This window comes from Rattus norvegicus, chromosome 12 (assembly GCF_021556685.1).
Source record: "Rattus norvegicus strain SHRSP/BbbUtx chromosome 12, alternate assembly SHRSP_T2T, whole genome shotgun sequence".
NCBI classification, from domain to species: domain Eukaryota; kingdom Metazoa; phylum Chordata; class Mammalia; order Rodentia; family Muridae; genus Rattus; species Rattus norvegicus.
This window is the reverse complement of record NC_141545.1, coordinates 33,490,252-33,512,600: the sequence shown is the minus strand read 5'-3', so window position 1 is coordinate 33,512,600 and position 22,349 is coordinate 33,490,252. Positions and strand designations below refer to the sequence as shown.

Genomic DNA, 22,349 nt, shown 5'->3' with positions numbered 1-22,349 from the left:
GCTACTCAGCAGGCTGGAGCAGAGGATTGCCAGTGCAAGCCAGCCTGGGCAACTTAGTGAGACTCTGTTAAAGTCCCAGAAGGTCTGGACTGTCACTTCCGGGGCGGGGGGCGGGGAGGGCACTTGGCTAACATGCTGGACACCTTGGCTGCCTGTGTCTTTCTTTTTAAATTATGTGCACCCTGTGTGTTTGTGTGTGGGTGGCAGGTATGTGCAAATGAGGTCCTCTTAAAGACCAGAGGAGGCTATCCTATCTCCGGATCTGGTGCTGGGAATTAGACTTGTCTTCTAGGAGAGCAGTATGTGCTCTTAACCCTGAGCTGTCTCTCCAGCCCCACGCCTGTTTTCAAAGGTTTCTGTTTTTGATGAGGATCTTCCCACAGGTGTAGGAAGTATAACTTTGCTTTATAGAAGACTTTTTCCTTGTTTTTGGTAGCCTACTTTCCAGGCTTACAATCTTCAGGGCAGCCAATTAATGGTGATTATGATCAGTTAATTAGGTGTAACAGGAGTCATATACATTTTGATCAGAGGGATAAGCCTGGTTCATCTTGAGTAGGAACCAGAGAATGTACACACTGAGCTGGGGTTCCTGGGCTGGTTACTGGGAGTATGGGGAGCACATGCCCTGCAGGTACTGTGCCACTGATCTTCCTTCCCTGCCCCGAGTCATAAGCCTTTTATTTTTTCCCAAATGGCCGGGAGGAGATTGAAAAGGATCTGAAGCATGAGTGTAGGCAGAGCCTTGAGGACTCTAACCTTACAGCATGGCGTGATCCTCTGCCAGGAACAGGGCAACTAAGATGGGACCAGTGAAATCTAGTTTGTTTTTGTTTTGTTTTGAGACAGTGTCTATGTAGCTCTGCCAGTCCTGGAACTCTATGTAGACCAGGCATGTGCCACTACACCCCATCCTGAGTAAAATCTATGGACCACTTTTCAAGTGAGTCTGCTGAATTGCCATTCAACATAGTCCATTGTAATTGAATTTGTGGGGGCTAAAAGCTAAAAATGGGGTGAGGGTTGGAGAGATGGCTCAGTGGTTAAGAGCACTGGTTAGTCTTGGAGAGGACTTGGGTTTGTATCCTAGCCCCCACCCATATGGCAACTCACAACAGCCTGTGACTGCAGTTCTAGAGAATCTGATGTTCTCTTTTGGCCTTGGTAGGCACCAGGCACACTCATGGTGCACATGCACACATGGAGGCCAACACTCATAGATGTAAGAAGAAATCTTTAAAAGTTAAAAATGGGGTTAAAGTCATTTTCGTAATTAATTAGTTTGTATGTGTGTGAGCACGCACCCGTGCAGATATGCATGTGCAGGACATGTGTAGAGGTCAGGAGACAATCCATGGTGGTTTGGTGTTCCCCTTCCACCGCATAGGTCCTTGGTGACCAAACTCAAATTGTTAGGCTTGGTGAGCAGACATGTTCACTCAGTGAGCCATCTCCCCAGCCCTGAAAGAAAAATGAGGGTTACTGGTTTTTTAGAGAATAAAAATAAGCTGTGATTTTTAAAGTTTGGCATGAACTCTAAGACTTCTTTTTTTTTTTTTTTCCGGAGCTGGGGACCGAACCCAGGGCCTTGCGCTTCCTAGGTAAGCGCTCTACCACTGAGCTAAATCCCCAGCCCCCAGCCTTTGATTTTTATCCCTCTCCTGCCACTGCTGTTCATCAGAGGTAGGAAATACGGTGTCTTCAGATGCTCGCTCGTGTGGTATTAGTTAGCATCTGTACTTGGGAATTTTAGCACGGAAGTAGTCCTGTTAAAAGTGTGTATTTATGCCTAGCAAGCCCAAGGCCCTGGGTTCGGTCCCCAGCTCCGAATAAAAGAACCAAAAAAAAAAGTGTGCATTTATATTAAATACTTACTTAGTAACCTAATGGTTCTTTATATGAAAATTGTGCTGATCTTGCATTTTATTTTTATTTTTTTGTTAGTTTGAGGTAGGTCCCCACTTTGTAGCTCAGTGTGGCCTTGAACTCACTGTGTAGAACAGGCTGACCTCAGTGATCTGCCTGCCTCTGCCTCACTGGGACTAAAGATTAAAGGTGCGTGCCCCATACTTGGCTTTTTAAATTTTTTTTGTAGGGTTGGGGATTTAGCTCAGCGGTAGAGCGCTTGCCTAGCAAGCCCAAGGCCCTGGGTTCGGTCCCCAGCTCCGGGAAAAAAAAAGAAAAAAATTTTTATTTTTTATTTTTTATTTCTTTTTTATTTTCTTTTTTCTTTTTCTTTTGGTAAGTGTAGTATAAAATAATGCCTTTCATGTGACCTTTTCATTATATGTCTCATTATACTTTGCTCATAATTTAGGGAACTTTTATATAGGTTATATTTATAATTTTCTATGCTTTCAAGTTAAAAGTACATAATGACAGTATTTTATTTTTTACTTCCTCTATAATGGCATATAGAATTTTCTAATTTTAGTCATACTGTTTGCTGAAGCAGTTTCTTTTTCTTTAGATGGCACTTTTGAGCACATTTAAAAGATGCTTTTAAAGATTTATTCATTTATTATATATAAGTACACTGTAGCTGTCTTCAGGTACACCAGAAGAAGGCATCGGATCTCTTTACAGATGGTTGTGAGCCACCATGTGGTTGCTGGGAATTGAACTCAGGACCTCTGGCAGAGTAGTCGGGTGCTCTTAACCGCTGAGCCATCTCTCCAGCCCTAAAAGATGCTTTTAAAGGTTGAGTCCAAAATGTTTATTAGTGGATGGAACTCATTTTATTATACTATAATTTTCCTAAGGAGAGCTTACCCCTCGTACCACATCTTGTTCCAGAAAGGATTCTTAATGGCTTGTAGGGGGCTTGCCCACCCTGCTGCTGATAATGTACTGAGCAAGGGAGATGAGTGTCTGAGTGATTCAGGGTAGGTGGAGAACGAAGGTGGGATCAAGGACCAGCGTGTACCAAGTGCTTGGGCCGACGTCTGAAGTGTCCGGTCGAGAGCTACAAGGGGGTGGCTTTGCTTGTTAGTAGCTAGTCAAGAAAGGAGTCTAATGGTTTCGTGGCCTTGAAAGATAATCAGAAATTCCTCAGCTCTGCCCTTCAATTTCCACAGGCCTTTTGGAAGTGTTGTGTGCTCTGTTGTGTCTTAGCTGAACTGCTCCCTGGTCTTGGGATCCAAGAGTTTCGCTCTTACAGTTCAATCAAGGGTCTGTTTTAGGTGACTCAGACAGGCTCGGACAGTCTCTTACCACCCTCAGGTGGTTTTGCGGCTTTTACTTTGATCTCCTGCTGTCTGGAAAAGGCTTTGAATAGATCTATTTTGTGTTGTTGAACCATGTACATTGTGCGTGCCTGTGTGTATGTGTGTGTGTGTGTGTGTGTGTGTGTGTGTGTGTGTATGGAAAAGACTGACAGGAGCAGGAGATGGGCTGAAAGGATAACAAGCAAGAGTGCAGCTTCGTTTGTAGACGCAGGTTGTGAGACAGAGGCTGGTTTTGAGAGTCTAGCCTCAGCACCGAGCGAGCGCATGCTTGAAAAGCCTACACATAGGATTTATGTTTAAGGTGGGAACAGGTCCACTCATCTCAGGCTAGGAAGTCACTGTCTGTGTGTTACACGCTGAAAGGCTACTTTTTCAGTAACAGTAGTTAAGATTTCTAGTGCCAGCATGGTTGGCTTGGCCAGGAGACTGTTCTTCCTTATCCTTAGTCAACAGTAGGTGGGACCGTCCTTGTGTAGGTACAGTTGTGTAATGTTGTGGCTTCTTAATTCATTTCCATCAAACTCCCCCCTTCTATCAGACTTTTGACATTGTTTTCTTTTTTCTTTTTCTTTTTTTTGGTTCTTTTCTTCGGAGCTGGGGACCGAACCCAGGGCCTTGCGCTTGCTAGGCAAGCGCTCTGCCACTGAGCCAAATCCCCAACCCCTTGACATTGTTTTCTAAGTGTGCCCTGAAGAGTGAGTTGGACGAGTGGCCAAAGCTTTGACTGCAGTAAGGATAATTCAGATTCGAATTATAAAAACAGAAAGAGCATCGAAGGCAAAAGGCATAGGCGGACTAGAATTCAGCACGGGTCTGGTGTGCAGTGCACGAGTGCACAGGCCCTGACCTCCAACCTCAGCAGTGCAGTAAAGAGAAGAAAGAGAAACCGAAGTTCTCTATAGTAAATGTCTTGATGATATGCTTGTCTTCTATGTAGCAAATGAATGACGTTTCAGACTGTGAAAGTTGGTTAGCCGCTGCGCTTGGACCCTGGAGCGGGGAGTGTGGAGAGTTTGTGGGGGGTTTCAGGAACTGTCCAGCCTCAGATGGATCGCTTTCAATACTGTTGCTGGGATTTGGATGGAAGCATTCTTTCACGCCCAGATGCTAACCACTGAGCTTATAGACGACGTTATTATGTGATTACCTGCCCTACAAACTGGACTGTGCTGTGACAGAGACAACATGAAGTAGCATATTTAGCCATATATATTTCATATATTTTGTGGTCCTGGGGGTCAAACCCGGTACTTAGAACTCTTTAGGCAAGTGCTATACCTCTTCACTACCAACTTCCCCCACCCCCAGTCACATTTATTTCATTTTCTTTCTAATTTCTTTTTTAAAAAATAATTGTATTGTATGTATATGGGAGTGTTTGCCTATATGTATGTGCATGCAGTGCCTGAGGAGGCCAGAAGATACTGGATGTCTGGAGCTGGAGTTACAAGCAGTTCTTCCCCTCCCCCGTGTCCCCCACCCCCACCCCAGCAGAGGACGGAACCCAGGGTCTTTCGCTCTACCACTGAGCTAAATCCCCAGCCCCTCCAGGCAGTTCTTAATCACCATGGGAGTGCTGGGAACCAAACCCAGGTAGGGCCTCTGCCAGAGCAGCAAGTGCTCTTAACCACTAAGCCATCTCTTCAGCTCTCTCTAAAATATTATTTTTATATGTCTGTGTGTGCTTGTGGGTTCTAGAAATTGAACTGAAATCACCAGGCTTGTACTGCAATTGCCTGTACCTGCTGGGACATCTCACTAGCCTCTAATAATGTCTTATTTATTTTTGACAAAGGCTTTGCTAGCAGTTCAAGCTCCCCTTGAACTTGCAATCTTCCACCTTAACCTTCCAAGTGTTTGACTTATAGGCTTGTGTGACTGACTTCCCTCCTTCCTTCCTTTCATTCTCTTTTTGAGACACTGTCTTATGTATCCCATCTACCTATTTACTATGTAGATGAGGATGACCTTGAACTTCTGATCCTCCTGCCTTCACCTGGGTGCAAGTATCATAGGCATATGTCACCATATACCTATGATGACATAGTTTGTATGGTGCTGTGGATGGAACCCTGGGCTTCCTCCATGCCGGGCAAGCACTCATGAACTGTGGCTTCCCTAGCCCCAAGCTTTGATTTTTTTTTTTTTTTTTTTTTTGGTTCTTTTTTTTTTCGGAGCTGGGGACCGAACCCAGGGCCTTGCGCTTCCTAGGTAAGCACTCTACCACTGAGCTAAATCCCCAGCCCCCCAAGCTTTGATTTTTATCTCTTCCTAAATTTCCCTCTGTCCCCTCCATCACATATTCTGGGTTCTCTGTCTTTTGCTGAAGTCACCTCCTCATCGTACATCATTTTCTAGGATCTGGGCCCTTAGCGTGAGGTACTTCCAAGGCTTTCCGTTGCATTCATGATGGTACTTTAAGCATTGCTATTTCACACTGTGATTTCTGCTTTTCAGTTCTTAGCAGGAGGCTGGCACAGGCTCCTGCCACACTCAGAAAAGGGCATCCCAGGCTGGCGAGATGGCTCAGCTCTTATGAGCACTGGCTCATCTTCTAGAGGACTTGGGTTCAATTTCCAGCACCCCATGGTGGTTTAAAACGACCTGTAATTCCAGCTCTAGAGAGCTTGTCTTCTAGCTTTGGTGGTGCATAGGCATACATGCAGACAAAATACCCCTCTTGAATAATAAAAATAATCGAGGGGTTGGGGATTTAGCTCAGTGGTAGAGCGCTTGCCTAGCAACCGCAAGGCCCTGGGTTCGGTCCCCAGCTCCGAAAAAAAGAACCAAAAAAAAAAAAAATAATCGAAAAAGAAAAGGACATCCCCTCCTGGGGTCAGGAGGAGAGATGATTTACTTCGCCACACCAGTGGTGCTTTTCTTATAGTTGTGGTTTCCATGGTGGTTCCCATTAGCATTGCCTTGGGCTTTGATAAACTCAGATTCTCAGACCTTGTGATTCGGAAGTATAAGAGAAAAGGTGAAACGGCTAGAGCAGAACTAAGTCAGATAGAACTGGAAACAAGCCTCTTGTGGCGGGGATGCCTTATGCATTACAAAGTGCTGCTCTCAGCTCGAGCCAAGTCTGCTGCTCTTGCACTTAGAGAGTAATTGTCCACTGGAGGGCCGGCTGCTTCTCCGAAGAGTCTTGAGAGGACAGCACAGGTGCATTATTTTGAGCTTAAACTTTGTGCAAGAGAAGAGGATGTGGCTGGCCACAGCAGAGGGCAATTGTTTGGAAGGCTCGAAGAATGCTGCTCCACCAGCTCGTTCACTCCCAGAATTGTGTCCCCTGGGTTTGATTATCTTTTGGGATTACTTGGACAGGGGACTGTTTACATACTTTGTTTTGTAACAGTAACACGGAAACTCTGATGTCAGTTGTCTGCATGAAATACTGCCTTTGGAAGGAATGTGTGTCATGAGGGAAGTTTTTACCAAAATTACCAAATCTGTATACAGATTTGAAATGCCATATCTTGGTGTGGTGGTGCCCTCATAACGTAAAAGAAGCCTAAAAGAGAATTCAAGGCAGGTGGTGATGGTGCACATCTTTAATCCCAGCTCTTAGGAGGCAGAGGCAGGCGGACCTGTGAGTTCAAGGACAGCCTGGTCTACAGAGCGAGTTCCAAGTCAGCCAGGGTTGCATAGAGAGATTGTGTCTTGAAAAGATAGATCATTTTAAAAGAGCACCTGGGAATCAAACAGAAAATTTAGACATATAGACATAGGAGCAGAAAGTATAAGTGGTTAATTTATTTGAAAAAAAATGTATGCATGGTAACAAATATCTACAAATTTTGATTCAGGTGTTGAAGAAATGGCTCATGTACTGCTGTTATTGAGAACTTTTAGTACCTATGTTGGGGGCACACAACTACCTTTAGCTACAGTTCTCTTTTCTGGCCTTTTTTTTTTTTAAGATTTATTTATTTTATATATGTGAGTACACTGTCACTTTCTTCAGACACACCAGAAGAAGGCATATGATCCCGTTACACATGGTTGTGAGCCAACGTGTGGTTGCTGGGAATTGAACTCAGGTCCTCTGGAAGAGCAGTCAGTGCTCTTAACTGCTGAACCATCTCTCCAGCCCTTTCTGGCCCCCTTGAACACCCACACTCACATGCTCACAGGATGCCCCCGCCCCACACACATAGTTAAAAATAAAATCTTTAAGGACAAATAGCAGTAACATTGGCTAACTATTGATTGGCAAAACTAAAGTTTTCTAACGCTGCTTCTGAGGCTGTGGGGAGTCAGTTCCCTTATCCCCAGAGTGACAGTGGGATGACTGGCTGGCAGGCAGGCAGGCAGGCAGGCAGACAGACAGGGCCTTTTCAAAATGTCAAGTGCATATGCTAGAACTGTCCCCTTGTGTTTCCAAGAGGCCGCTCCAGTTTGCAAAGAAGCTGCCCATGTCCTTGTCCTGCACAGCTGACAGCCAATCTCAGGCTTTTTGTTAATATTATCTCTCTGTATAACGAAATACCTCATTGTCACACTTAAATGTTATTTTCCACTCCTCTTTTTGCCTGCCTATTTTGGTCACAGGTGAGGCTGTTTTAAAACTAGCTGGACGTTTAAATTTGTGTATTCAAATTTCACTTCCTTCTTGATTTCCCTGTAGCTTCTAGGTATAGAAGTTTTATAAATACCTAATGTGAGTTCTGTCCTCTCTCTCTCTGTGTCTGGAAAATGTTTAAGTTGTACCAGGTGTGGTGTGGACTCCTGTAATCCCATCATGTGGGAGACTGAGTTAGGACTGCAGGCCAGCTTAGGTTACTAGTGTGACACATTGAAAACTGTCCTCTTATAAAAAAGAAAGAAAGAAAGAGAGGGAAAAAAAAGGAAGGAAGAAAGAAAGAAAAGAAAAGAAAAGCTAAGCTGGCTGTGGTTGTGCACACACATTCGTACACAGCAGAGGCAGGGTATCCCTCTGAGTTCATTGGTTATGTGTACATATGTTTGTCTGTGCACATGAGCGCAGGTGCCCATGGAGTGGAGTAGAGAGCATCAGAGCCCCTGGAACTGGGTTTACAGCTTCTGTGTGGGTTCGAGGAGTCAAATCCAGGCTCCCTGCAAGAGCAGCTACTGAGTCACCTCTCCGTCCTCCTTAACAGGTCTTTCCAGTTACTTTGAGAGACATCAGATTGCTGACTGGTTATTCACGACTGTTTATTTAAGACATTCCTTTCCTCCCCTTAATATTATTTTATGTGTTATGGTATATGAGGATTCACTTGGAGGTTTTATATTTTTTAGTGATTTGCCTGAGTTCAGACTATTTAACTAGTATGCAGGAAAAACTTCAGAGAATTAATTAGAAAATTAAACACTGTCCTGTTTTTCGTTGCTGGTGAAATATGGAATTATTTTGCTACATTCCAAAAAGTATTGAGAATTCTATGTCATCTGTAGTAAACTTACAGTTTTTTTTTTCTTTTCTTCTGGAACTGGGGACCGAACCCAGGGCCTTGCGCTTGCTAGGCAAGCACTTTACCACTGAGCTAAATCCCCAACCCCAAACTTACAGTTTTTTTTAACCTGTGCCACTTTTTGGTTTATGTGTATTTTATTCAGTGTCATTGTATATCTTACTAAGTACAGCCTTACCATCAAAGTACAGTAAGCCTTACCACTACAGCTTAATTTCTCTTTTTATCATTTGTAGTTCAGGCTAATCCTAAACATGGAATCTTCCTGCCTCAGCTTCCTATGTTCTAGGAGTATAGATGTACCTGTGACTGTTGCTTCTATATCAGTATTTTTACATCGGTCACATAACTTTCCAACTAAAATATTTCCTAGGTGTTTTTACATATTGATAGTACTATGAGATATCTTATACCTCACTACACATCTTGTTACCAAAGTAGCTGTTAGAACTCCATAGATTTCATGTACACAGAAGGGCTTGTTTCTTAAAATGGGTTTATGAAATTTCATTGTTTTAAGATTATTCAGCAGGATGGTGCACGCCTTTAATCTCAGCACTCGAGAGGCAGAGGCAGGTGAATCTCTGAGTTTGTCTACAGAGACAGCTCCTGGGCAGCTCGGGAGAAACAGAAACCCTGCCTCACAAAACCCAAACCAAAACAAAAAAGTAGTTATTCGATATTAATGTTTCTTCCTTCAGGGTCTTAGCTGTGTCCTTCCTACATTCAAAGATCCACAGAGCTTTTGTTATGGTAGTGGCCCACATGTCTGTCAGTATGTGAATGTTGAATAATGAGTAAGGACTCTAAGACTATGTGGGTGGTGGCTCCCATCTATAATGCCAGCACTCAGGATGCTTGAGGCAGGAGGATTGCTATGAGTTTGATATCAGTATGGACCTCAGAGTTGGACCCTCTCAGAAAACCAAAACAATGAAAAAGAGGCTACTAACAGTCAGCTGGACTATTTAAACCACCCCCTCCCTTGTACGGGAATGGCAGTGTAATGTCTGAGCCTATTTAATTTCTGAAGGTGTGGGTGATGTCTCACACTGGTGGAGTTTTTGTTTGTTTTTGTTTTTGACAGTGCTGGGGCTCAAATCCAGGGCTTGAGTAATTTAGGCAGGTGCTCTGTTACCGAGCTGTCCCCCAGCCCCATCTGATGGCTTCTCCTTGTATTGCTTTAACAGCTGAGGGTGTGAATGGCTTCCTGTGTGCTGCTTGCGGGGAGTGTGAGGGACAGTGAAGGACTGGAAGTTTTGCTCTGTTTGTAAGTCGCAAGTGAGCCTGCCAAAGTTGATGGACCAGGCAGAAGGCTTGAGACTCCTGTGTCGGGAACAAAGGGACCCACTATGCAGGATATCAGCACACTAGGCTCCCTGTCACAGTGAGTCCGTTTGCCCCACAGGGTCCCTTGCAGGCAGTCAAGGATAAGGAACCCCAAGATTAAGGAACCCAGATTTCATGACCTTATTAGTCTGTTGACAGTGGCAGGGAGGGACATGGTGTACTCATTTGACTGCATGGTAAACAGACTCTCCCACTGTTCTGGGCAAAAGCACTTTCACACAGTTTTCATTTTATTTGCCTTCTGTGTATATTTGCGGATGCGTCTTCTCTCCTCTGTAGTGGTCAGAAGACAACTTGCTGGAGTCCCTTCTCTCCCACAGGGATTGAATCAGATTATCAGGTCTGGCAGCTCCTTTACCTCCCGGGTCATCTTGCCAGCCCCCGCCCATACGGGGTCACAGAACGTAGCTCTAAACGACACAGCTCACCCTGTAGACCGGTCTGATTCCCACTTTGGAGTCCTGCTTCCCAAGTGCTGAAAGTGAAGGCGTGTGCAAGCATATCTGGCAAATGGATTTTTAAAACACACGGTGGACAGCAACGGAAGAAAGCAGGCCATCTGACTTCAACCTCTGGCTTCCAAACACATGGCACGTGTAGCTATGTGCACACTCATATAAACACATAATGTACCATACACACATAAAATAATAAAACTCCCATCCTCCTAGTGGGTCGATATATGTGCCAAAGAATGCACGGAGACCTTATACCCTCAGATGTTTTGGAGGCCACTTCATGTTGCCTCTGCATACACAGGTTCTGCCCCTCAGAAACCGATGCCCCACTGACCAGAGAGGTTTGAGCACACTCTCCCCCTTTGGCTGAATATTAAAGTATGCAGACACAAGGTAAACCTTAGAGGGAAGTCAGGCATAACATGAAACCAAAAGCAGCTCACAGATATGAATGGGTGCAGAGAAGAAAACCTGAGAGAGGCCTTGCACCAATCCACCTTATTTTTTGAGACAAGGTCCCTCACTGAACTTTGACCTTACATTTTGGCTAGGAAATCCCAGGGATCTCCCTGTCTCTTTGCCCCAGCACTAGAGTTACAGTGATATATTGCCATGCCCAGCTTTTAGGTGATGCTGGGGATTGAACCGAGGTCCTCGTGCTTGTGCAACAGTTACTGTGTCTACTGGGCATCTCCACAGCACCAGTGTTAATCGATCTCTACAGGTGTTTGGGATGGAGCCTTCATTGTGTTATAATCTTCCATCATTGTCACGAGAACACACAAAATAAGAACTTAGAAGAAGGGGCTGGAGAGATGGCTCAGCGGTTAGGAGCACTGACTGCTCTCATAGAGGTCCTGAGTTCAAATCCCAGCAACCACATGGTGGCTCACAACCATCTGTAATGAGATCTGATGCCCTCTTCTGGTGTGTCTGAAGACAGCGACAGTGTACCCACATACCTGAAATAAATAAATCTTAAAAGGGAAGAGAACCTAGAAGAAATAAAGGTAGGCGTCATGACTGGCAGCAAAACAACCCTTGAAGAGGTGGGGTGTAGACTGTTCAGCCTGACTTAGTCATCCAGGCTGGGTCAGACTTCGGGAGTCTGATGCCAGGCGGTTTATTGTCTTGCACACTTAAACATGGTGCAGTTTGGAAAACTGTTTCCTGGTGTAATACAGTCCCTGGTACACAAGGAGGCATAATTGAAACTCATCTAGAAGTACGTATCATTTCTTCCAAGATAGGTTGTAGAGACAGGCTACCTGTATTAGCTAGGACAGAGGGGTGTTCTGGCCTGGTCTGCATCACACATTTAGCATAGAGGTCATTTGGGCTGTTAGCCACCTGTGGTCCTGGTTGTGGGAGCTTGGTATGGCCTGGTCCTACAGACAATACAGACTACCAGGCTATTCACCTCCAGTTCCCAGCCTTCTGAATGCAACAAAAGGCTGTATCTAACGGATACGTATTCCTATTAGCACTTCAGTATGTGTGTGTGTTTAAGGTGGCTTTCTCAGCAGTGTGAAATGATGTCTCATTATGGTTTTGATTTATTCCAATTCCTTCAAGTGTTTTCTGACTACTAAATATTTATTTCTAGGTAAGGTTTCACTCTAAGCTAGGTGGGCCTAGAACTTGCAGTCTTCCTGCTTCAGACTGATGGATTACAGGCCTATGCCAACATTCCCAGTCTTTGTTAGTCATTTTGTTTGTTTTTGAGACAGGGTCTTGCAGTCTGTAGGACACTTATTTCTCCTTAGGAGAGTTGTGTGTTCTATCTTGTTGGCTTGTCGGTGTTCTTCATATATTTTGGGCTTGACCTTTTCTGCAGAGGTTGGAAATGTCTTTTCCCATTCAGTAGGTGGCCTCTTCACTCTGTTGGTTGCATTGTGTGTTGTGCAGAAGTTTGCTGTTGTGCCATTTGTCTGGTTTTGTTACTTCTATTTCCTGTGCTTTGGCGTGTTGAAGTCTTTGCCAGTGTCAGGAAGCTTTCCTTCTAGGAGTTTAAAGCTTTATGCTTAGGTCTTTAATCCGGTATTAGGCTCTTAAAGTGCTCTGTGTATTTCGGGCCTCAGATGAAGTCTTTCTTTACTGTGGCTGTACTTGAATTCGCCGTGTTGAACTTTGGCGTTTGTACTTTCTTCTCTCCTTCTGTTCTTTCTTTCTCCCCTTATGGCTTGAAGAGCTCAGACTCATTTGAATTTTGCTTCATAAGTGTTGTATTTTAATAGTATGGAAGCAAGTTAATTTTCAATGCTTTCTCACTCCTTGGTTATCAGGAAGAAGATGAGCCTGAAGTCTGAACGCCGGGGAATTCATGTGGATCAGTCGGAGCTCCTGTGCAAGAAAGGATGTGGTTATTATGGAAACCCTGCCTGGCAGGGTTTCTGCTCCAAATGCTGGAGGGAGGAGTACCACAAGGCCCGGCAGAGGCAGATCCAAGAGGACTGGGAACTAGCAGAACGGTAAAGGACCTCACAGGCTATGTGGAGGTGTGGTGTGGTCACTAAGACAGAACCGGCATACAGTCTGTCATGCCCAGGCCTGCTTATCTAGAACCCTCGTCATCCTGTAGACCTGCCGTGAGCGTCACCACTGTAGTGCCTTCTCAAACCTTTCTTCTGGAGTTTTCTGTCCTCTGTTCTAAAAACACTTGGTTTCCACTCTGCTCTAGGAATTGTCTTGCTGGATAGTGATATTTTGTGTGGCTCTCAAATAGGGAAAAGCGCTACATTCCTTCAAACACCCCCCGATTGTCAGTGCTGATGATTGAACCCAGACATGCTGGGTGTGAACTCTCCCTCTGAACTGCATCCATCTCAGCAAGTCCATTTCTTCCTTTCTTTCTTTTTTACCTGTACCCCTCTTCCTTTCTTTATGAAAGATTTTTTAGAAAAATATTTACTATTTTATGCGTATAAATGTTTTGTCTGCATTATGTATGTATGCCTCTGTATATGTATGTATGTTTGAAATATGTGTGCCTAGTGCCTGTGGGAGTCAGATAGGATCTCCTGGAAATAGAGTTGCAAGTGACCTTGTGATGTCCCGGGAATTGAACCTTGGTTCTCTGCAGATCAAGTACTCTAAACTTCTGAGCAATCTCTTTGACACCATTGAAGGGTTTATTTGTGTGTGTGTGTGTGTGTGTGTGTGTGTGTGTGTGTGTGTGTGTGTGTGAAGGAACTTGGATCCTGTTGCAGGACATTTGATCACACTGAACCCCAAGATTGTTTTACTGAAAATAACTGTTTCTAGTTAAGGTGTGGCTCGACCTTTAGCAAACACCTTTAATCCCTCTGTCTGGAACAGACACACCCTTAGTTCACATCTTTAATCCCAAACAATGAAGGTAAAGGAGGCACTCTTGTTTGACAGTGATGGGTAATTGAGTGGCAGACAAAGTGATAAGTCAGAGAAAGATTTGACAGAATAGGATTTGCCTGACTCACAGGAGACGAGAGAGAGGAAAGGGAAACTACTTAAGGGAGAGACAGATAGTACAGGAAAAGGAGAGCACAGGACAGGAGTGCAGTAGAGTGTGGAGAGCAGTGCAGTAGAGTTGAGAGGGAGAGTTGAGCACCACCGAGAGGGAGAAGGAGAGAGGCAGTTTTACTGGGATAGTTGAACAAAGACAGGTTGAAGAGGGAACAAGTTAGACACAGGTGAGGACAGAACGAGCCAGAGAATGAGAAGGGACCAATAGGTTAGAACAGATTGCCAAAGTTATATGAGGCCAAACAAAGCAATTCAGGAGAGGCTGAGAGGAGGTTGGGGGTGGGGGGTAGATTGAATCAGTCAGCTCGGAGAGGAGTTTGAGCCTGAACAGCTGAGTTGAACCAGACAGCCAGAGTTCAGAAAGAACTAGGAAAAGGTGAGCTTATTCAGCAGCAAGTCTGAGAGGCTGAAAACACTCTAGGCCTAGCTAAGATTGTACAAATGCTAGGAGCTTCCAGGACTAGGCCTAGGCTATCAGTAAGCCTCCAAGATAGCAATTACAACAGGCCAATAAAAGTTACTTTTACAGGTCCTCTGTAAAACAGTATGTGCCCTTAACTGCTGAGCCATCTCTCCAGGCCCTAACATGCACACATTCATATGGTACATAATGTTTATATTAAAAAAAACTATCTTGTTTTGTGAGAGGGGTTATCTCCATGTATAGATGCCAGGGTTTTTTTTTCCTTCAGCCAGATGGGTTTTGGAGATTGAATTTAGGTCATTAGGCTTGGTGGCAAGTGCCTTTTATCTTACCTACTGAGCCACCTTGCTGGGCCTTTAATGGTATTTTGAGGCAGGCTCTCCCTGTATTCCAGGCTGACCTCAGACTTCCTGTGTCATCAAGGGTGACCTTGGACTGGATATTCTTGCCTTTACCCTCCACATGGTGGGAGAACAGATGTGTGCCACCATGCATGCAGCGATGGGGACTGAACTCAGTGCTTTGAGAGTGCTAGGCAAGTTAGCTACTCCTAAGCCTCAAATGTGATATTTCTTTCTGTACTTTCAAAGATTTATTTGTATGTGTATGGTGCCTGCATGTACGTAAGTGCACCACACGTGTTCAGTACCCGAGGAGACCAGAAGAGGGTGTCAGATTGTCTAGAGTTGGAGTTACGGGAGGTGATGAGCTGCCATGTGGCTGCTGGGAACCAAACCCAGGTCTTCTACAGGTGCAGCAAGTGCCTTAAACCCGGAGCCATCTGTCCAGTGCCTACATTGACTTATGGTATGTGTGAGTGTGCAATGCCACAGCACATGTACGGAGGGCAGAGGACAGCCCCAGTGGTCACTTCTCTCTTTCTACCCTTTGAGCTCCTGGGACTCAACTCCGGAGGCCATGCTGGTGACAAGTGCCTTTACACACTGAGCCATCCCACCAGCACGCCTCAGCAGTTTCTTAATATGGTAATTTAAGACAGGGTCTCAGTCTATAACCCAGGTTGCCCTCAAACTCTGTGATATGTCTTCCTGGGCCTCCCAGGAAGACAGGTAATTCTGTATACAAAGCGTGCTTGTTTTGCTGTGGGGGTACCGGGGATTAAAGCTGTGTACTGAAATCTTCACCAGGTATAGAATTCCACCTTACAGCCACGTACCTGAGGCCTCAGACCCATGTGGTATGTTTAGTTTCTGTTTTAAAGTCAGATCTTTCTCAGTAGTTTGAACAAGATCGTTTAGACCCTGGGAAAACCTGGAGAGGATCCAGATCATTCAGTCTTCCCTCTGATTTCAGACTTCAGCGGGAGGAGGAAGAGGCCTTCGCTAGCAGCCAGAGCAGCCAAGGAGCCCAGTCCCTCACCTTCTCCAAGTTTGAGGAGAAGAAAACCAATGAGAAAACTCGCAAAGTCACCACAGTGAAGAAGTTCTTCAGCGCCTCTTCCAGGGCTGGATCCAAGAAGGGTAATTTTCTCTTTTCTTCTTCCAGGCCTGAGTAAGCTGCAGGTTAGATCTAGAAGGCAGGTGGGCTCAGCCTTCCGCTTCTGTAAGCCCAAGAAAGTTCTAGACCAGATTTAACATGGAAATCGAGTTTGATGGCCAGGCAGTATGTGAAGAAATATTCTCTTTGACTTGAAGAGACACTGTTTTGTTTTGTTTTTTTGTTTGTTTGTTTTTTTTTTTTTTTTTTTTGGGGTTCTTTTTTTCGGAGCTGGGGACCGAACCCAGGGCCTTGCGCTTCCTAGGCAAGCGCTCTACCACTGAGCTAAATCCCCAACCCCGAGACACTGTTTTTTTAAAGAAGTTTTTTTTCCTGCAGGAGTACTAAAGAGAATTGAAACATGTAGCTGTGTTGATAAAGATACTTTATAAACACGCTCATCCAAACTGTTCATCATCGGCTACTTGATGGTTTTGTCTGATATTTTTCATGCTTTGTTTTTTCTGATCCTTGTTTGTTTACCTTGTGTAATACCCACTGTGTCCATAACTTAGGAGATGAAGCTGTTTCTAAACTTGAAAGTCTCCTGAGAGCCTTTCTCTCTTAAAGCTTATTTCTTATACTTTTAGGAAACAGACAGGAAAAGACTCATTTGGGGCTCTTGTGTATTTTCTTTTCTTTTTTCTTTTTTCTATTTTTCGGAGCTGGGGACCGAACCCAGGGCCTTGCGTTTGCTAGGCAAGTGTATTTTCTTGTGGATGGATTTGTGTTTGTTCTTAAAAATGTTATGTTTGTAGATGCCTTGTTTGCTTAATGTCTGTGCACCACTGTGTGCCTGGTGCCCTCAGAGGCCAGAAACGCGTGTCAGATGCCTTGGAACTGAAGTTACAGACGGCTGTGAGGTGCCATGTGGGTTCTGGGACTCGAACTTGGGTCCTCTAGAAGAGCAGTGAGTTGTCTTAAACACTGAGCCGTCCCACCAGCTCCTCCTCATTCATCTACTTTGTGTGTGCGAGCCAGAGAGTGACATTTCCTATCTCCCTTCTTCTCCACCTTATTTTCTTTATAAGATTTATTTATTTAGTGTATATAAGTACACTGTAGCTGTCTTCAGACACACCAGAAGAGAGCATCGGATCCCATTACAGATGGTTGTGAGCCACCATGTGGTTGCTGGTATTTGAACTCAGGACCTCTGGGAGAGCAGTCAGTGCTCTTAACTGCTGACCCATCTCTCCAGCCTGTCCTCCCTTTATTTTTTTAAGCAGGGTGTCATAGACCTCCCTGTTTCAGCTTGACTGGCTGGCTGTTGAATCACAGGATCTTCTTGTCTCTGACCCTAAGCTTGGGACTACAGGCTTCTACCACTATGCCTGGCCTTTGTGTGAATTTTGAGAGTTCAGCTGAGGTCCTCGTGCTTGTGCTTTTATTGACTGAGCATTTCCTAGCTGCTGTATCTACTTCTTTTCCTCATTAAAAAATGCTAGTGATGGCTCAGCGGTTAGGAGCATTGACTGCTCTTCCAGAGGTCCTGAGTTCAAATCCCAGCAACCACATGGTGGCTCACAACCATCTGTAATCGTGTGTCTGAAGAGGGTGACAGTGTACTCACATATGTAAAATATATAAATAAATCTTTGAAAAATGTTTTAAGCTGGGCAGTGGTGATACATATCTTCAATTCTAGCACTCAGGAGACAGAGGCAGGTGGATCTCTGAATTCAAAGATAGCCTGGTCTTCACAGTGAGTTGGAAAGTAAGGGCTACACAGGAAAACCCTGTCTCGAAAAAAAATCCAAAGTTTTCAGGAAACTGTGTGCATCTATCTTATGTGCGTGCAGTGCTCGAGGAGACAAGAGGAGAGGGGTCCCTGTGGGGCTGGGGCTGCAGGTGGTTGTGAGTTGTCTGATGTGGGTGCTGGGAATTGAACTTAGATCCTCTGAAAGACAGTATGTGCTCTTAACTGCCTGAGGCTCTCTTCAGCCCTCATCTCTTCTTAAAATAATACTTAAGGGCTGGACAGATACCTTAGTAGTTAGGGCCCTTGTTTTTTTTTGTGGAGGACTCAAGTTCTGTCAGGCAGGTGCCTGTAACTGCAGCTCTAGGGGATCCAGTGCCTTTGAGGGCACCTGTACACACACACACACACACACACACACACACACACACACACACACACACACACACACAATAATGAAAATAAAATTTAGGATGTTTAAAATGCTGTATAAAGGAGTCATTAAAGGCATAGTGATTTGTGCTTAGCTGTTCATATAGAGGACCTAGATTTGATTCCCAGCACCCATGTGGCAACTCCAGTTCCAGGGAATCCAGTGCCCTCTCCTGGTCTCCTCAGTCCCTGGGCAAAGAAGTGGCATACAGATATTTATCCATATAAAATAAAATTAAAACAAATAAATCTAATCAAAGGCTCAGTGTTCTCTCAGTGAGCTTGTTGAAGAGGCTCAGAGCGAGGCTGGGAAGCCATTTAGTTATGTCTCAGTCTCACAGCCCTGACTCAGGGCTCAGGACTTAGGTCAGTGAGTCTGAAACAGTGAGAGAGACTGAAAGGAAGCAGTGATGCTGGCAAGGGACTGCTTTTCTAGAGCCCCACTGCCCTTCTAGGGTAATTTAAAGGCAAAATGAGCAATGATAGCCCCCTTAAAACCCTTTCTTGTCTTCTAGATAGGATTATTGATATATATACATAGACAGACAGACAGCATATACGGGCCTTTTTGTTTTGTTTTTTTTTATCTAAAGGAGCAAATTCCTTGAAGCGTATCTGGCCAGCGAAGTGCTTCTAATCTGTTGTCTGGGATATCTTTGTATAATTCTGGTGATCCACACGGAGCTGAGGCCAGGATTCACGTTCACTCTCCTTGTTCTTTCTTTAAGACATTTTGGGGTAGGGGAAAGAATATGATCAAAATATAATTGTATGAAAAAAAAACTCTAGTTTTTTAAATTCCAAAGTTTGGCTTTGCCCCAGCACAGTGGCCCAGTTGGTAAAGGCACTTCCTTCAGGCATGATGACTGGAATTTAAATGGACCCCCAGAACTCAGGTAATAGAAGGAAGAAGAAACGGAATCCCCAGAGTGTCTTCTGACCTCCATAGGTGCACGGCAACATGTGCATGCCCAAACTTTAAGTACACACGTGTGCATTTACACACTAGCCAGACAGCTAAGTAAATGTTAATGTAAACATTTAAGAAGACGCTCCGCCTTGTCTTCAGTATTGGAAGGTCATGCTGTTAACACCTAGGAATTCTGCAGCTTTCGTAGCAGTGCCAGTACAAACCTCCAAATGTTGGCACGTGGGGATTAATGTTCAGTGGGGATTAGTGTTCAGTGGGATGGCTCTTTGTCTGTCACTGGGCCGTCAGTCAGTGCCTTTCCAACAATCTCTAGGACCCCATTATCACCTGTAGGGAGTTCTCCCTTTCCTTTTGGTTTGTATCTTTTACCCACCCGCCTAGTAGTGGGAATTGGACCTAGGTTCTCCTGAGTGCTAGGCAAGGGCTCTGTTAGCACCAGCTGTGTCCTCAGTCCTGGAGTCACAGGGTCATGCTTAGAGCCTCAAGCTGGCCTTGAACTCACTGTGTAGCTCACCTCAAACTTGGAATCTCCCTCACCTCCTTTCCTGCTGTGGTAGGAGGCGAGCATCCTTACACCGCCTGTTCTTCCTTTTCACTGTTAGAGCTGTGTCTGGGTTTGTATGTCAAAGCTTCTGAGGGAGGAGCTCAAAGCATGTAAAAATCCTTCATTTCTGAGTGAGGGCACTCACTCAGAGTTGGCTGTTAGTTTACAGTGACTTACAAAAGTTTGCCAGGGGAGCTTTCCCTTCAGCCTGGTTCCCTGCTAGGCCCCTAGTGAGTTCACTCAGCTGATACCAGTACAGGTTCACCTTGAGTCTAGACCTGCGGTCGACTTTGTTTTCTGTGACTTTATTTTACTTCCCCACTGTGTGCAGCCTTTGCCCTTGTTAGTTTATTTATATTAGCAGCACAAAAGAAAGCTCTTAGCCCAGGGAGCTTGAGAGCTTGATTGAGAACAAAGCAGTCTTCTAAGGGATTTGAAGAGTGTGTGTGTGTGTGTGTGTGTGTGTGTGTGTGTGTGTGTGTTTGGGTTTGGATGTGCATTTGTGTGTGAGTGGCTGTGGAGACCTTAGGTCGACACTAGGTATCTTCTTTGATTATTCTCCACCTTATTATTTGAGACAGGGTCTTTCAGTGAACCCGGGTCTCACCAGTTTGGATAGGCTGACTGCCAGGGAGCTCCAGGGTCTGCCACCCCAGTGCAGACACATGACAGCTTGCCTGTCTTTGTAGTGGGTGCTGGGAATGAAATTTAGGTCCCCATGATTATGCTGCAAATAATTGACACTTGTACCTCTTCATGTTGTCCTTATTCTTCATAACCATTCAGATAAAGGTTCATTCTCTTCATATATCAAAGAAGAAATCTGATGTAATATTTGGTCTGCTCTTCTAACAATACATAGCAGGTGATTTGTTGATACTCACTGACTTTTGATTGGTTGACTGAGGTCAGATCTCACTGTATTCCCATGCTGGCTTTAGTCTTCTGGGCTTAAGTGAGTCTGTTGTCTTGCATCCTTTTGGGCTTTTTTATTGTTATTATTATTACTATTATTTATGTGTATGAGTGTGCATGTGAGTGGCATCTTCACAGAGGCCAGAAGAGGGCATTGGGCCCACTGGAGCTGGAGTTATTGATGTCTGTGAACCATTCACCATGGGTGCTTCTGGAAGAGCAGTATGTACTCTTAGCCAGTAACCCATCTTTTGAGCCCCTCCTGGGCTGATTTAGGTAGACAGATGCTGCAGTAATAAAAGGATGGTACAGGGCTCGAGATTCTAGTCTGCGTTCAAGTCTCAGTTCTTTCTTTACTGCGTGTGGCTTTGAACAGGTAAGTGACAAGTTTTCTAAGATCCATATGTAAGGTGGTAATTCCACCCAGCTCACGAGACTGTAAGCTAATGAGCGATTTAACACACAGAGCCTGTGCTCCTCGAATGATAGCTCAAACACTGCTGTCCTTGTGGTCAGGCTCGCTGGGCTGCAGAGCTCTTTAAACCTTTGAGCTGGGCGATGGAGAGCTTGAGAACCCTGTTTGACTGGATGGACTTGAGCTGCAAATTGTTGTAACTTGAGAAACACAAGATAAATGTAAGCTGGTGTGAAGGCTCTGGCCGTTTGGCCCCTGGCAGACATAGGCGTAATGTGGGTAGGTCGTTCTCTTCTGTCTCCTTCTTGGGTGGTTTGTGTGTGGTCTGGCAAGCACTGATAGAACCAACCCTGTGTTCTAGCACTGAGCTCTACTCCAGTCCCCTTTGCTTACATTTTAAAAGGGGATTTGAGGTAGACTATATTTTTTTTAGACAAGATCTCACTTTGTAGCCCAAGTTGTCCTTGAACTCCCAACAGTTCTACTTTGGCCTTGAGATTGTAGTGTGAACCAGTCTGTATGCTCGGCTGCGGACTTTCCCCTTTGTTTGTTAACATACGCAGGTGAAACCTTATGAGGAAGGCGACTGGGTTTTCTCTGCCTTTGGCTTGGAAGCTTTCAGGCTCCACAGGGTCTAAGGATTTGGCATTCTTTGAAGGATCTGCTGCCAGAAGGGACTATCGGAAGGCTCAGGAGTCAAACCCGTTGACTTGGGTTCAGTTCTGCCCCTAACCTTAGGCAGCTGAAGATCATTGAGGGTTCTAAACATCCCCATGGCTCTGCCGCTTCCTTTGCCGGTTTCGTCACATGGAATGTATGTTCTGCTTCGGTCGTTGAGCAGCTACACATTTCAGTGTGGTCATATTGGTCCTTGGTGTTGCTGAAACATTGTGATTTTTTTTTAAAGTATTTTATTACACACAGAGAGAGAGTGAATGAATGTTTATGTGTCGGGAGGCCATGCTCGGCATGTGCGGGTGAGAGGACAGTGTTGCCTGTAGTATTTCCACTTGCCTTCTTGGCACAATTGCTGGGTGCTCCTATTTCCTGCCTGGAGATAGCTCTTATCAATACTCTTAGCTCCATACCTCCCACCTGCCCTACACTTCAGTGGCTGGTCCCACCTACCCCTGCCAAACATGCCTATAGCAGTGGCCACAGCCCCAGCTCCTCCCGAGACCTCATGTCACTGCTGGGTTCTTCTCCCTCCCAAGCAGGGCAAAACTCCTCCTCTCCTTCCTTGTGCCCTCCTTTCCTCCCAGAAGTCCCGCCTGTACCCTCTGCCCAGCAATTGGCCTGTGGCTTTTTTTACTGACAGATCAAGAACCAATTGGGGAACAGGACCTTAGCATCAGCGCTGCCTCTACAGGACAGTGTATGAGAGTCATTTACCTCCTCTCATGTGAGGGCTCTGGGAATCGAACTCATGTTGGTCATGGCAGCAAGTTCCTGTACTTGCTGAACCATCCTGCCTGCCCAAGCTTTGTGTTCTTCCTCTTTTCTCTGACCTGCTTT

The 22,349-nt window shown here is 45.0% G+C and overlaps 1 protein-coding gene across 11 annotated transcripts in view; it reads left to right on the top strand.

The window, feature by feature from the left end:
* Positions 1-22,349, top strand: part of Rabgef1 (RAB guanine nucleotide exchange factor 1) — a 43,557-nt gene that overhangs the window by 3,190 nt on the left and 18,018 nt on the right. For 8 of the 11 annotated variants that reach the window (XM_087578885.1, XM_087578882.1, XM_087578878.1 and 5 more), the window contains exons 2-3: positions 12,759-12,944; positions 15,716-15,882. In XM_087578885.1, coding sequence (XP_087435011.1) covers positions 12,766-12,944; positions 15,716-15,882 — 346 coding nt within the window. In that variant the 5' untranslated portion in view covers positions 12,759-12,765. 11 annotated transcript variants of the gene reach the window in all.